At 44.4% G+C, this 14,867-nt stretch overlaps 1 protein-coding gene and 1 pseudogene across 2 annotated transcripts; one reads left to right on the top strand and one right to left on the bottom strand.

The window, feature by feature from the left end:
* Positions 1-1,894: 1,894 nt before the first annotated feature.
* On the top strand, positions 1,895-3,721 carry LOC139609838 (uncharacterized; annotated as a pseudogene).
* Positions 3,722-5,946: 2,225 nt separating this feature from the next.
* LOC139609554 (C-type isolectin Sp-CL4-like) lies at positions 5,947-14,659 on the bottom strand. Of its 2 annotated transcripts, XM_071464303.1 has the most exons (7): positions 14,538-14,659; positions 13,553-13,615; positions 12,966-13,073; positions 11,490-11,626; positions 11,251-11,385; positions 10,418-10,526; positions 5,947-6,131 (listed from the first exon to the last, which is right to left on the bottom strand). In XM_071464303.1, exons 3-7 carry the CDS (start codon positions 13,024-13,026, stop codon positions 6,064-6,066), a joined length of 510 nt encoding a protein of 169 aa, XP_071320404.1. In that variant the 5' UTR covers positions 13,027-13,073; positions 13,553-13,615; positions 14,538-14,659; the 3' UTR covers positions 5,947-6,063. The 2 variants fall into 2 exon arrangements, with proteins under 2 accessions (XP_071320404.1, XP_071320395.1); XM_071464294.1 differs by lacking the exon at positions 13,553-13,615 and having other exon boundaries at positions 14,538-14,638.
* Positions 14,660-14,867: the final 208 nt, after the last annotated feature.

Below are 14,867 nucleotides of genomic sequence, written 5' to 3'. Positions count from 1 at the left end.
GGAAGGTCAGAGGAGGTTAATGACCTTTACAGGAAACCCTACATTTACTCTACTTGTTTTTGTTATTTATGAGGACTCTTGTCTGGTTCACCCTGAAGCCTAAAACCAGGTCACACACACACACACACATACACACACACAGACATGCAGACACACACATACACACACACACACACACACACACACACACACACACACACACACACACACACAAACACACACACACAAACACGCAGACACACACACACACACACACAAACACGCACACACACACACACACACTCATACTTGTACTTCCATCTTTGTGAGGACTCTCATTGACATAATGCATTCCCTAGCCCCTTACCCTAACCTTAAACATCACAACTGACTGCCTAACCCTAACCCTGACCCTAACCTGTGTACCTCTACAGCACTTGTATATATTTTTAGCTCTTAACTTACTACTAATATCCCCCCCCCCCCCCCCTTTTTTTTAAAAATAACTAATTGCTTGTGTTGATTATTTGAATATTATTGCTTGATTTGTGATTTTATGCACTTATATTTTTATTGACTAACAGCACTTTATGGACACAGGGAATTAATTTTTTTTTTTTGGGAAATGGTTTCTCCGGCTTGAGGTGTGCTCCGCAGACAGACATTGAACCCACTTTCAAACAGATGCATACATAAAGCAGATAAATTAGGAGAGTTTGTTTGTTTATTTATTTACTTATTTATTTATTATATACATATATTTGATCACTTATGATTTCCACAAACCAACAAGTAAGTATATACATAGTAGAGGACATGGATACATAACTCAATGACTATTTTATTGCATGCACTTGTTTTATACTTACATTGGCAATTTTGGTATTTATTAATCAATTTTACTTTATTATTGTATATATTGTGTGTGTTTGAATTTTATGTATCAACTTTAGCACTTTTTAAATTTAAAATTGTCTTGGGTTGGTATCCTTTCATTTAGATATACTTCTTGTATTCTTAATTTAACCTATTAACATTTATTTATTATTTTAGTATTTATTCTTATCATATTTAAGTGGAAAATTTATGATCTCATATCTCTTCCAATGAAATTTTAACTCTCCTTTACATTTGCTCTACCTGTTGAGAGGATGGTGTCGGGCCTCAGAAGGGAGTTTTTAACAAGCCTTCCCTTTCGGTCGCTCGTTGCTGAGACATACTGTGGTGGCATATAGGTGTGGAAACACAGGACCTTTGTTCAGAAACCCATGGTTCAAACCCAGCTAGCGGCACGAGTTGCTTCTGGGACTTGGCTACCACATATCCCCCCCCCCCTTTTTTTTTTTTTTTCCTCCTGATTACTCTGCTTCAGAGGAGGTCTCCTGGTGCTTTTAAGCTTTACAATACTCAAAGGACAATTCTGGTCACAATTTTTTTTCTTTTTACCCCTGTCCCCTACCCTACACTAACCATAACCCCACCTTCACCCTACCAACTTTTTATTTATCCCTAATGTTGACCTGACCTCTACCCTAACCATAACCCCACCCCACCTGAACCCTAACCTTAACCTTCGACCCCACAACTTATCCCAACCCACCCTAACCATAACCCTATCATTGACCTTGCCGGTCACTGAGACTGTAGCCCTTGATGGTGTACTGGATAAGACTGTGGACACTGACACGGGAGACCTCATCACCCTTAGGGTCGTCTCTGTTTTATCCCTTTTCAACTCCTTTTATCTTATTTTTTAGAATTTTATTATTATTTTAAACCATGACCCTCTTAAAGTGGTTCATCGTTTCCTAGGTCCCCCCGGTGGTGGAGGGGATAGGTCTGTGGACCCTCAAATGGATGACTGGGGGTCAAAACCCAGCCCTGACAAAAGATGAATATCCCCTAACAAAAGACTAAAGAGTCTGCAGCCCAACCCCCCCACCACCACCCCTAAGTGAATTTTGAGCACCTGATACTATTTTAAGAGAGACCTGTTTAAATGTTTTTAATGGGTCCCTGCGCGCCCGTGCCCAACGTAGCACTCTTCTGAGTGCTGCGCTTTTTACCTAACCTAAACCTAAACCTAATTCTAACCGTGACTCTAAAACCAAGTCTTAACCCTCAACATGTGATTTGAAGAAGTGAGGACCGGCCAAAATATCCTCACTTTCCCAAAATGTCCTCACTCTGTTAGTAAAATACCTTTTTTGGTCCTTACTATGTAGCAAGTACAAGTACACACACAGACAGACAGACAGACAGACAGACACATGAGTCATGTTCACTGACCTACAGTCAGTTCGTGTCCCGTAGTTTGACACTATTATAAGATAAGATAAGATAAGATTGTCGTTGGTGAACGTTGGCGACGTGCTGCGGTAAGCGTATTGTGTCACTTCCGGTTGTTGGTGGTGTTGTGTTTGTTGCTGCTCTCCCTGAATTCAGCTGATCCTAGTTGTATCTTTGTATATAACCGCTAATTATCTGTTGTACTGTCAAACTTCTGTTCGATCACTCTTAGCTCTCTCCTTCTCTTCGTGAGATTCTCATTAAAACACAGCTGTTTACATGCTAGCTCTGTTAGCTACTTTAGCTTAGCAGTTAGTGATGGCTTCTGTCTCTCCCTCTCCTGCTCTCTCTTGCTCAGCTTGCTTCATGTTTAGTTACTCCTCTGCCTCCTTTAGCGATAATGGTTCATGTAATAAATGTAGTTTGTTTGCAGTTATGGAGGCGAGGCTCAATGATTTGGAATCTCGGCTCCGCACCATGGAAACCACATCTTTAGCTTCTCCAGTTAGCCAGCCCCCAGTAGCTGGTGTGGACTGACCCAGTGTAGCTCCTTCTGTAGCTCCTTCTCTCCCCCCAGCAGCTCCCGAGCAGCCGGGAGGTCAGGGCGGCTGGGTGACTGTTCGTAACAAGAAGAGGCTTAGTCCTAAGCAAAAGCTCACGGCTCACCACCAACCTGTTCACGTTTCTAACAGGTTCTCCCCACTCAGCGACACACCCGCTGGGAAACAAACTCTGGTCATTGGTGACTCTATTCTGAGAAACGTGAAGTTAGCGACACCAGCGGCCATAGTCAAATGCGTTCCAGGGGCCAGAGCGGGCGACATTGAATCAAACCTGAAGCTGCTGGCGAAGGATAAACGTAAATACAGTGCGATTGTAATACACGTCGGCACTAATGACACCCGATTACGCCAATCGGAGATCACTAAGATTAATGTGGAGTCGGTGTGTACTTATGCTAAAACAATGTCGGACTCCGTAGTTTTCTCTGGGCCCCTACCCAATCTGACCAGCGATGACATGTACAGCTGCTTGTCATCGTTCAACCGCTGGTTATGGAGGTGGTGTTCCGCTAACGATGTGGGCTTTGTTGATAACTGGCAGACTTTCTGGGGAAGACCTGGTCTGATTAGACGAGACGGCATACATCCCATGCTGGATGGAGCTGCGCTCTTATCTAGAAACTTCACTGAGTTTATTAGAAAGCCAAAGCCATGACAAACCAGAGCTGAGACCAGGAGGCAGAGTCGCAGTCTTACACTCTTCTCTGCGCCTCTTAGAGCAGTCGCTGCCATTCACCCCCTACAAACTGTGTCTGTCCCCCGACCACCTACATTTAAATATAATAAATCAAAAGTGAACAGAGGAGGAGTTAGACATGAAAACCTAATAAAAATTAACACAACTGTTATTCCAGAACCAAATAACAAGAAAATTAAATGTGGCTTATTGAATATCAGATCACTCTCATCTAAATTTCTACTAGTCAATGATCTGATAACTGATCATCACATTGATCTGCTCTGTCTGACTGAAACCTGGCTGCAGCAGAATGAATATGTTAGTCTGAATGAATCAACACCCCCCACTCATGTTAACGCTCATATCCCTCGAAGCACAGGCCGAGGAGGAGGGGTGGCAGCCATTCATCACTCCAATTTACTAATAAATCCTAAGTCTAAAGTTAATCATAATTCATTTGAAAGCCTTATTCTTAGTCTGTCTCACCCAAACTGGAAGACACAAAAACCAGTCCTACTAGTTACTGTATATCGTCCACCTGCCCCTTACTCTGAGTTCTTATCTGAGTTCTCAGAGTTTTTATCTGAGTTAGCTCTCAGCACAGATAAAGTTATCATGGTGGGTGATTTTAACATTCATGTAGATGTTGAAAGTGACAGCCTGAGTATTGCATTTAATTCATTATTAGACTCAATTGGCTTCTCTCAGCATGTTAATGAACCCACTCACTCTTTTAACCACACCCTTGATCTGGTTCTGACTTATGGGATTGACATTGAATATCTAACAGTTTCTCCCAGAAACCCTCTTTTATCTGACCATTTTCTGTTAACATTTGAGTTTTCAGTCATGGACTAAACAGCATCTGGGAAAAAATCCATTACAGTAGGTGTCTCTATGAGAATACCATTAGCAAATTTAAAGAAAGAATCCCATCAGTACTTAGCCCACTGCCATGTATCAATGCAGTAGGCAGCTCTCTTAACTTCACATCCACACAGGTTGATGATCTTGTTGACAATACTGTAGCCTCACTGCGTGCAACTCTAGACACTGTGGCCCCTCTGAGGAAGAAGGTAGTGAGTCAGAGAAGGCTAGCTCCATGGTACAACTCAGAAATACGAGCTTTAAAGCAAAATTCAAGGAAACTAGAAAGAAGGTGGCGTTCTACTAACCTGGATGAATCTCTAAAGGCTTGGAAAGACAGCCTATTGACGTATAAAAAAAGCCTCCGTAAAGCCAGAACATCCTATTATTCATCATTGATAGAAGAAAACAAGAACAATCCCAGGTTTCTGTTCAGCACTGTAGCCAGGCTGACAGACAGCCACAGCTCTGTTGATCCATCTATACCTTTAGCCCTCAGCTGTAATGACTTTATGAGCTTCTTTACAGATAAAATTGTCTCTGTTAGAGAAAAAATTCACCATCTCCTCCCCACAGCTGGCTCAGATGTACTGTCCAGTTCAGCAGCCTCAGAGTCGACTGTAACTGGCTTATATTTTGACTGTTTCTCTCCTGTACATCTCCCTGAGCTCACTTCAACAGTTTCGTCATCTAAAGGGCTGGCTCGGGTATGTCCTGACCCATCCCTTAGCTATGCTGCTATAGAGCTAGACTGCTGGGGGATTCCCATGATTCACTGGGCGCTCTCTCTCTATTTCTGTCTCTCTCTCTCTCTCTCGATGACTTCATGCCATTAACTTTGTATTTTTTCTCTCCCGTAGTTTGTGCTTCTCCTCTCTCTCCCTCTCTCTGTCCCCATTCTGCAGGTATCTCTGCCTCTGGAGCAGCAGGATCCAGATCCACCACTACTCATCTTTACTATTAACCACTGTTACCTGTCATTATTATTGATAACACCATTACCTACACAGCTGTTCCTGGTCTCTCTCTCTCTCTCTCTCTCTTCTCTCCCCTCTCCTCCCCCTCCCCCTCTTTCTATCTTCTCCTAAACCCAACCTGTCGAGGCAGACGGCCGCCCACCCTGAGCCCGGTTCTATTGGAGGTTTCTTCCTGTTAAAAGGGAGTTTTTCCTCCCCCCGTCGCCAAGCGCTTGCTTGTTGTGGGAACTGTTGGGTTTTTTTCTGTAACAAAGTAAGGTCTTGACCTTACCCTGTAAAGTGCCTTGAGATAATGTATATTATGATTTGGCGCTATACAAATAAAATTGAATTGAATTGAATTGAATTGAATTATAACCAGGTCAGTTAAAGTAGCTAAAGGAAACTAGTTTTTGGTTATTGGAGGTTCCAGTGTTCAGTTAGTGATTTTATGGACTTCAGTTCCTGGTCCCAGTGTGACAGCAGATGTGAGAAGTGAAGTTCATACTTCATATTCATATTCAAGTTCATATTCAGGAACATTAGAGGAACATTAGTTTTCATTCTTCATGTGAACAGCTGAGTGACTGACACAGAAAGACAGAGAGCAGAGGAAGATCTCTCCTCATCCTTTATTACAGAGTTAACACCAAACACTGGTTCATCAGCTCAGGCCGAGGCTCTGTCTTTACATGTGACAGCAGATGGGAACTGATGATGATGATGATGATCACATTCTCCGGGCGCACACATAGTACTTCTTTCCTGAGCAGACCGCGTTGTTCCAGTATCCCCAGGCTGGAAAACAGGAAGCATCATGGGTAACATCTGTTTTAATGATTCCTGGTACCGACAGACATGAAATACATTTATTATCAACACAAACATGAATCTGTAATGAAACGACCATCAGACCTCAGCTCCTTCAGATCAAGATGAAAAGGTGGATTTATTTTCAGTTGATTAGCTAAATCGATTCAACAGTTTCGTCATCTAAACCATCGACTTGTCTTCTTGACCCCGTTCCAAGAAGGCTGTTCAAAGAAGTTTTTCCTTTAATCGACACCTCTATATTAAGTCTGATTAACTTATCTTTATCAACTGGTTATGTACCGCGGGCTTTTAAAGTTGCAGTAATTAAACCTCTACTTAAAAAACCTACTCTTGATCCTGATGTTTTAGCCAATTATAGACCTATATCCAACCTCCCCTTTATTTCCAAAATCCTTGAGAAGGTCGTTGCAAACCAGTTATGTGATTATTTGCACAGGAATGGTTTGTTTGAAGATTTTCAGTCAGGTTTTAGAGTCCATCATAGCACAGAAACAGCTCTGGTTAAGGTTACCAATGATCTCCTCATAGCTTCAGACAATGGACTTGTCTCTGTACTTGTCCTGCTAGATCTTAGTGCTGCATTTGACACCATCGATCATAAGATTTTATTACAGAGACTAGAGCATATGGTCGGCATCAAAGGAACCACACTAAGCTGGTTTAAGTCATATCTGTCAGATAGACTCCAGTTTGTTCATGTTAATAATGACTCTTCTATCAACACTACAGTCAGTCATGGAGTTCCACAAGGTTCGGTGCTAGGACCAATGCTCTTCAGTCTATATATGCTCCCTCTGGGAAACATTATTAGGAGGCACCAGATAAATTTCCATTGTTACGCAGATGACACCCAGCTGTACTTATCCATGAAGCCAGGTGAGACTAACCAGGTAGCCAAGCTTCAGGTGTGTCTTAAGGACATAAAAATCTGGATGACCAGTAATTTCTTAAGCAAATCTCTAGGACAGCCTTCTTCCACCTGCGCAATATTGCTAAAATCAGACCCATTCTGTGTCTAAAGGATGCTGAAAAACTAGTTCATGCATTTGTTACCTCAAGACTGGACTACTGTAACTCTTTATTGTCAGGATGTCCCAAAAATTCAGTAAAAAGCCTCCAATTGATCCAGAATGCGGCAGCACGAGTACTGACAGGAACTAGGAAACGAGATTCCTAGTTCGTGGGTTTGGGAGGCAAACACCCTCTCTACCTTTAAGATCAGGCTTAAAACTGTCTTGTTTAGTAAAGCTTATAGTTAGGGCTGGCTCGGGTATGTCCTGACCCATCCCTTAGTTATGCTGCTATAGAGCTAGACTGCTGGGGGATTCCCATGATTCACTGGGCTCTCTCTCCCTATTTCTGTCTCTCTCCCCCTCTCTCTCTCTCGATGACTTCATGCCATTAACTTTGTTTCCTTTTCTCTCCCGTAGTTTGTGCTTCTCCTCTCTCTCCCTCTCTCTGTCCTCATTCTGCAGGTATCTCTGCCTCGGGAGCAGCAGGATCCAGATCCACCACTACTCATCTTTACTATTAACCACTGTTACCTGTCATCATTATTATTGATAACACCATTACCTACACAGCTGTTCCTGGTCTCTCTCTCTCTCTCTCTCTCTTCTCTCTTCTCTCCCCTCTCCTCCCCCTCCCCCTCTTTCTATCTTCTCCTAAACCCAACCGGTCGAGGCAGACGGCCGCCCACCCTGAGCCCGGTTCTGTTGGAGGTTTCTTCCTGTTAAAAGGGAGTTTTTCCTCCCCCCTGTTGCCAAGCGCTTGCTCGTTGTGGGAACTGTTGGGTTTTTCTCTGTAACAAAGTAAGGTCTTGACCTTACCCTGTAAAGTGCCTTGAGATAATGTATATTATGATTTGGCGCTATACAAATAAAATTGAATTGAATTGAATTGAGATCACATCTCTCCTGTGTTAGCCTCGCTGCATTGGCTCCCTGTAAAATCCAGGATAGAATTTAAAATCCTCCTCCTCACCTACAAAGCCATTAATGGTCAGGCACCATCGTACCTTGGAGAGCTTATAGTTCCCTATTTTCCCAATAGGACACTTCGCTCTCTAAATACAGGTCTACTTGTGGTTCCCAGAGTTTGTAAGAGTAGAATGGGGGGCAGAGCCTTCAGCTATCAGGCTCCTCTCCTGTGGAACCAGCTCCCAGTGTGGGTTCGGGAGGCAGACCCCCTCTCTACCTTTAAGATCAGGCTTAAAACTGTCCTGTTTAGTAAAGCTTATAGTTAGGGCTGGCTCAGGTATGTCCTGACCCATCCCTTAGTTATGCTGCTATAGAGCTAGACTGCTGGGGAATTCCCATGATGCACTGGGCGCTCTCTCTCTATTTCTGTCTCTCTCTCTCTCTCTCTGTCCTCATTCTGCAGGTCTCTCTGCCTTGGGAGCAGCAGGATCCAGATCCACCACTACTCATCTTTACTATTAACTACTGTTATCTGTCATTATTATTGATAACACCATTACCTACACAGCTGTTCCTGGTCTCTCTCTCTCTTCTCTCCCCTCTCCTCCCCCCACCCCCTCTTTTTATCTTCTCCTAAACCCAACCGGTCGAGGCAGACCCCCCCACCCTGAGCCTGGTTCTGGAGGTTTCTTCCTGTTAAAGGGAGTTTTTCCTCCCCCCTGTCGCCAAGCGCTGCTCTTTGTGGGAACTGTTGGGTTTTTCTCTGTAACAAAGTAAGGTCTCGACCTGACCCTGTAAAGAGCCTTGAGATAATGTATATTATGATTTGGCGCTATACAAATAAAATTGAATTGAATTGAATTGAATTGATTACTGATCATATTTTTCTGCTGTTGCATGAACAGAGGTAGTACGTTAAATATTCTCGTCACACACAGTGAAAAATAACTTTGATTCTTTTAGCAGGCAGGTAAACCTGCTGTTAAAAGGTCACTGCCTCCTTTAGGAGTTTGCTTTTCTGTTGTTTGTTGGTTTGTTTGTTTGTTTGTTTGTTTGTCGTGTTCAACGTCACAAACACGCTGGAAAACAGAGTCACTGAGCAGTGCAGAGGCCAGTGACGGGTACCACACAGGTCATAAAGACCTGGTTCACTGTTTGGCTTCTGTTATAACTGATAGTGTCCAGATGAAGCCACTGTAACTGTGGTAACTGAGGGGATGTAGGTACGGATGCAGGGAAAAGCACAACTCAGAGAGAACCGACCAAATCCAGGATGAGTGAAGGGAGGCAAAGGGCCTGACACAGGTGGCAGAGACATGTGACCAGGTTTAAGTGACCATCAGAGTCTTCACACATACAGGTGAGAAGTATAGGCTGGCCTTATATGGGTATGGAACAGGAAATGTTTTGTAACCATGTGACACCTGGAGTGTGGAGGCTCTGCTGGACCAGACCTCTTCAGTAGTCGGTCTGGTTTCTCTGGGTCACTGACACTGTGCTGCTCATCGATCCCTCTGTGATGCTCATCACACTTTCAATAAGTACAGACGTCTGGACTCCAGGTGAACTCCAGGTGAACTCAGCTTCAGCTCACAGTATCTTTTATTGTATCTCTTCAAACTCAGCTCCAACTGAACAAAGTTCAAGCACTGTGTGAATGGAGACGGAGGGAACTTGAGGTTGAGATGCAAAGAGACGCAGACGTTACTGACGGAGGCGACGTACGACACTGAAAACCACAGACTAAATACTGATGGGCGGAGCCTCTATGATGTCATCCTCAGTTTCTGAAGCTCAGAGTGAACTGCTCTCTAAGAGGTGGGGCGTGTGTCGAGCTGGTTTGTGTCAAACATACTCTCACCCACCTGTCACTCAAAGAGGCCATGCCCTCAATTTTCCATAACTTTAGTCCATAAAATGTAAACAGGTGAGTTGTATAAATTCAGCCGTACAGGTGTCATGAGGGAGGAAATGATCTCCAGAGACCAGAACAGTTTCTGTACCAGGCTGTAAACATGTTTATTTCTGCTGTAAAGTTGGACATTTGAACATGGGAGTCTGTGGGGACTGACTCACTGCTGGAGCCAGACTCTAGTGGTCATGAGAGGAACTGCAGCTTTTACTGTTGATGTTTCATGTTTCAGACCTGGAGGCTGATGATTGGTGAAAATTAGTGTGTTCACCTGTCACCTAAAAATACCTGTGACTACTGCAGAGTCATGTGACCTGGGTGTGAACACAGATGTTAGCAGCTGTCAGTGGGTTTTTTGTTGTGTGTGAAAGGAGCTTTAACTGATTTTAATGTAGAACACCTGTGATATTTGTACTCACTCTCATAGTTCATCTCCACACACTCCTCTCCAGGTTCCCTGTCTGGCTGCAGAAAAGCCCAGCGCTCAAACTCAAAGGGGGTTTTGTCGGTCCACTGGAAGCTGTGCCACTGAAGGAGGGAAAAAAAACAGGGACACCGTCACACACAGCGCTTGTTTTACCTGTCTCACAGTCATCCAGGTGTGCCCTCAGAATGTTCTCTGACATTCTAACGTGATGGTTAAGACCTCAGAGTTCAGTCAGGTGAACACGTGTACTGTGAGGGAGTGGTTAGTACTGCTGCTCACCTGGGTGGTGGGTCAGATCCACATTTGAAACCTCTGCTCTCTACATGTTTCTGATGTTAGGATGTTATCTCTTTGGAACAGTGACACAGTCGTTTCCACTTCACACAGAACAGGTAACTCCTCTGTGTGTAGACGTGTCCAGACACACCTTCATACAGACCAGGTGTGTGAAGCTCAGGTGGACACTCTACATCTACTCTAATGATCAGAAACATGTGGCTCAAATACATTTATTTATTTTGTCATTTTGAACGCTCCAGGTCCATGGGTCATACAGGGTTCAACTGAGTCTCTTAATGAATCATGGGAGTTTAACAAACAACTACAAACAACTAACCAATCAGAAAGTCATCTCCCATTCCCTTTAAAAGCCAGGTGAGCTCAGACATTCAGTGTCTGTGCTTCAGAGGGAGGATGCTCATCCTTCACTCAGCTGATGAGGGAGATATAAACTTCAATAATCAATAATAAAATCAAGTGTTTTTACAGTGATTCATGATGAGGTGTCTTTGGTCGTGGTGAACCTGACGATCCGTCCTTACTTACCAAGTATTTGCTCTGCCCCCCAATCCAGAAGTGGTCTTTGCGTTGGTTGGCTCTGAAGGCCAAACACAACACCTGACTGTACTCGACCGAGTTGTGCATTGACACCAGGTGACCTCTCAAGCGGCGGCAGTTATTCTGAAATCAACACAAATGTCAGCAGGAGTTAAACACTGTCACATCACCAGTTTACATTCTGTGTGTGTGTGTGTGTGTGTGTGTGTGTGAGTGTTTGTCATCACATCTGCATCTCGAAATGTCCTCGGAGTCTTGAAGTATTTTGCGCAGCGATACACATCGATACGGTACCATCCATCTCCACATGCTTTCGCTGGATAAAGTGTTTTGCAGTTGTGACGAATCCTCTGTGTGACATCATCTGTGTACGACAGGTAAAGTTAAAGTTTATCTGAAGTGTTGATCTCCATCAGAAGATATACTTGTGGTTTTAAGAACCGAAAATCATCTTAGTGTTTTACATCTCCTCTCTCAGGCTTCTCTCTGGAGCTCTAGTAACAACAGGTCCGTCTGCCAATCAGAGGAGAGGATCTGAGCCTCTCTTCTGATTGGGTGACTGTTTTCTGAGTGATCCAATAAAAATATAGCAGATTTCAGGTAAACGCTCAGAGAAACCAAATCCTGCAAGGTTGGATGGTGGGTCCAGGTGGGTGGGGCTTGGGGCGTGGCGGAGGGCAGCTTTGTTGTGACATCACAAAGTTCCAGAAGTCCTGACGGCTGGTTTTAAGGCTCAGTTTCTGAATACAGGCTGTGTGCATTTCTCTGTGGACTGAGGCTTTGATAATTTCACAGTATTAATATAGAACTAATATAGCTCTACCTTTAGACTGGATGGAGCTTTAACACTGAACTGTGTCTCACATCCTGTTTACACCTGGTGTGATCTGGATCCAGATACTAAACGGTCTGATCCTGTCTGTGTTCTCACTGAGACCTGGTCTCTGTGCTGCAGAGTAAAACCTGCACAGGAGTAATTAAAGGTGACGGCAAACCAGCTGTAGGTGTCAGACTGACGGCAGACCTGAACACATCCTGATCACAACACAGTCACACCTTAACATTAACATGTGTTTACCTGGATCAGGTGTGAAGATACAGATCAGGTGTCAGCCTGTTGTGGCTACCTGTCAAGTACTGAATCCAGTTCAAGCTTCTTTCACTTGTCTCAAAGGTTTTACACAGTCTGGCTCCCTAGTACAACTCTGAGCACCTCTGCCCCCTCAGACCCTCAGACCAATCTAGGCTCAGGGGTAAAGGGGAACCAGCCGCCCCAACAGTTTCCCTGTTTGAATGAAGAGTTCCTGCTCTGTGGACATTTTAAAATCCACGTTTCCTCCTTGAGGTTTTATCTTTCACTTGTAGCCTTTTACATCACACTGTGTCCTGTGTGTCTCTGACACCTCAGACGTTACCTGTGTGTTACCTGTGTGTTACCTGTGCGTTACCTGTTTGTTACCTGTTTGTTACCTGTGTGTTACCTGTTTGTTACCTGCTTGTTACCTGTGTGTTACCTGTGTGTTACCTGTTTGTTACCTGTTTGTTGCCTGTGTGTTACCTGTGTGTTACCTGTGTGTTACCTGTTTGCTCCTGGGTGTCACCATCTCATGTTTTCTCTCATCTGTGGTAAACTCTGTTTCAACTCATAAATAACCTTGATTGGATTTGAGAAACAGGAAGTCAGATGTGTGTTGCTGTCTCACCTGCCTGGACGTGAACCAGAACCAGGATCAGGATCAGAGCTGTGAGCACAGCAGACCTCATGGCTCAGAGCTGGCTGAGGATCAGGTGACGTTAGATGTGAAGTTCAGCTATGACACAGGAGAAAAGCATGAAGCCCTGAACCTGGTCAACAACACAGTGACACAAGATCAATAAAAATATGAATCACAGAATATTTCCGACAGATTTTGAGTCTTTGAGGATGTTGTTCATCATCAATAATCATCAGAGAAAATATCAGAAACTCATTTGATTCAGAGACAGCGAGTAAAGCTCCATATGCTCCAGTTCCAGCTGCTCAAAGGAGAAATCTCAGTGTCTCTAAGCGATGAGACGATGTGATGTCTCAGTTCATCAGAAAAAATACTGTTAGTTCATCAGCAGATTAACTGATGATGAGGAGACATCATTTGATCATCCTCCTCCTCACACACAGATTTCTGTACGACTCATTCAGGAAGTCTTCACATCGTTCTGCTCTCATCGCCTCATGGTGTTTTTATGCCTCAACACAGATGACCATCAGTGTCAGAGGTTCTGTCCCTTGAGATTGGACACAAACATTCACCTGGACTCGAGGATGAACCGATCAGAATTTGGTGGTCAAAGGTCAAAGGTCACTCACATGTCTCTGAAGAAAAAAAAGGAAGTGATGACATTTTATATCCAAAAGGTCAACGGTTACATGACATCATAATGTCACACAGGAAGTAGACTGTGACCATGTTTCCTGTTGGTGGAGCAGGTGACTGTGACTGAAACTCCACATTGACAGAAGTTTTCAGACACTTTCCTCAGTATTCTGTTGAAGCTCCGCCTCCAGTCTTCCTGGTTGTGATGTCACCACCTGGACGCACCTGGACTCTTCACAGATCCTCTCAGACTCTGTCAGGTTGACGTGGACCTCGGTGGACAGACATGTTCAGGCCTCTCCAGATGTTGGACTGGGTTCGGGTAAGGACTCACAGAGTCTCTCCTTTGTGAACCTTCAGCCCAGTCTGAGGTCCTGAGCTCTGGACCAGGTCTTCATTAAGGATCCCTCAGTCTCCCTGTCCCCCCACAGCCTAATGCTGCCTCCACCAGGCTTCACCATTGGGATGGCGTTGTTCAGGTGATGAGCGGTGCCTGGTTTCCTCCAGACCTGACTCTGGGAACTGAGACCAAACAGTTCAGTCCTGGTCTCATCAGACCAGAGAATCTGGTTCCTCACAGTCTCAGAGTCCTTTACCTTCATCTGGACCCTCTGACACAGAGACCACATCAGCGGAGCTGTGATGGTTGTTCTTCTGGAGGTTTCTCTGGAGCTCAGACACCATCAGGGTCCTGGTCTCCTTCTCCCCGATGTCTCAGTTAATCCAGGTCCAGCTCTAGAAGAGTCCTGGTTGTTCCAGACTTCTCTGAGCTCTGCAGCAGCCCTCATATAGACAGGTGTGTGTCCAATCAGCTGATTCACCACAGATGGACTCTGGTCTGAAAACTTCTGTCAGTGTGAGGTTTCAGTTTTTACCTTTAACACAGTTCTGAAGGTTTTTACAGGTGAAGGAGAAACTCACCTGCGATGTGTCGTCCTGGCTCCTGCTTCCTTGTCTGTGACAAAGATGACTTACTCTCACTTTTATCCTCAGCTCACCTCTGTTTACCTGTCAGCTCACAAACTAAACCAAACAGTGTTTAGTTTAAGGTGAGGATTAGCCAGCTCAGTCGAGCCGTGTGTGGTCATGTGATGTTTGCTGTCAACAGTTTGACCAAATGGAGGAACAGCAGTTTGCAGCTGGAGGCTCGAACTGACCCTGGGGCTGTTGGTTCAGATCAAACCTGTCAGGTGCTCTGGTCTCAGTCGCTCTGGTTTCTCATGCCGTCTCTCACCTCGCACAGGTCTCATT

The sequence above is a fragment of the Trachinotus anak genome, unplaced genomic scaffold (assembly GCF_046630095.1).
Source record: "Trachinotus anak isolate AG129_WGS33_773 ecotype Australia unplaced genomic scaffold, CSIRO_AGI_Tana_v1 ptg000003l, whole genome shotgun sequence".
NCBI classification, from domain to species: Eukaryota; Metazoa; Chordata; class Actinopteri; order Carangiformes; family Carangidae; genus Trachinotus; species Trachinotus anak.
The sequence above is the reverse complement of the archived record's forward strand: the minus strand, read 5'-3'. Positions and strand labels throughout refer to the sequence as shown.

Coding starts and splice junctions, on each gene's coding strand:
- LOC139609554 (XM_071464303.1), bottom strand. CDS start 13,026: ATGAGGTCTGCTGTGCTCACAGCTCTGATCCTGATCCTGGTTCTGGTT. Junction 11,386..11,489: donor GGACATTTCGAGATGCAGAT/GTGATGACAAAC, acceptor TGTTGATTTCAG/AATAACTGCCGCCGCTTGAG. Junction 10,527..11,250: donor GGGGGCAGAGCAAATACTTG/GTAAGTAAGGAC, acceptor TCCCTCCTTCAG/TGGCACAGCTTCCAGTGGAC.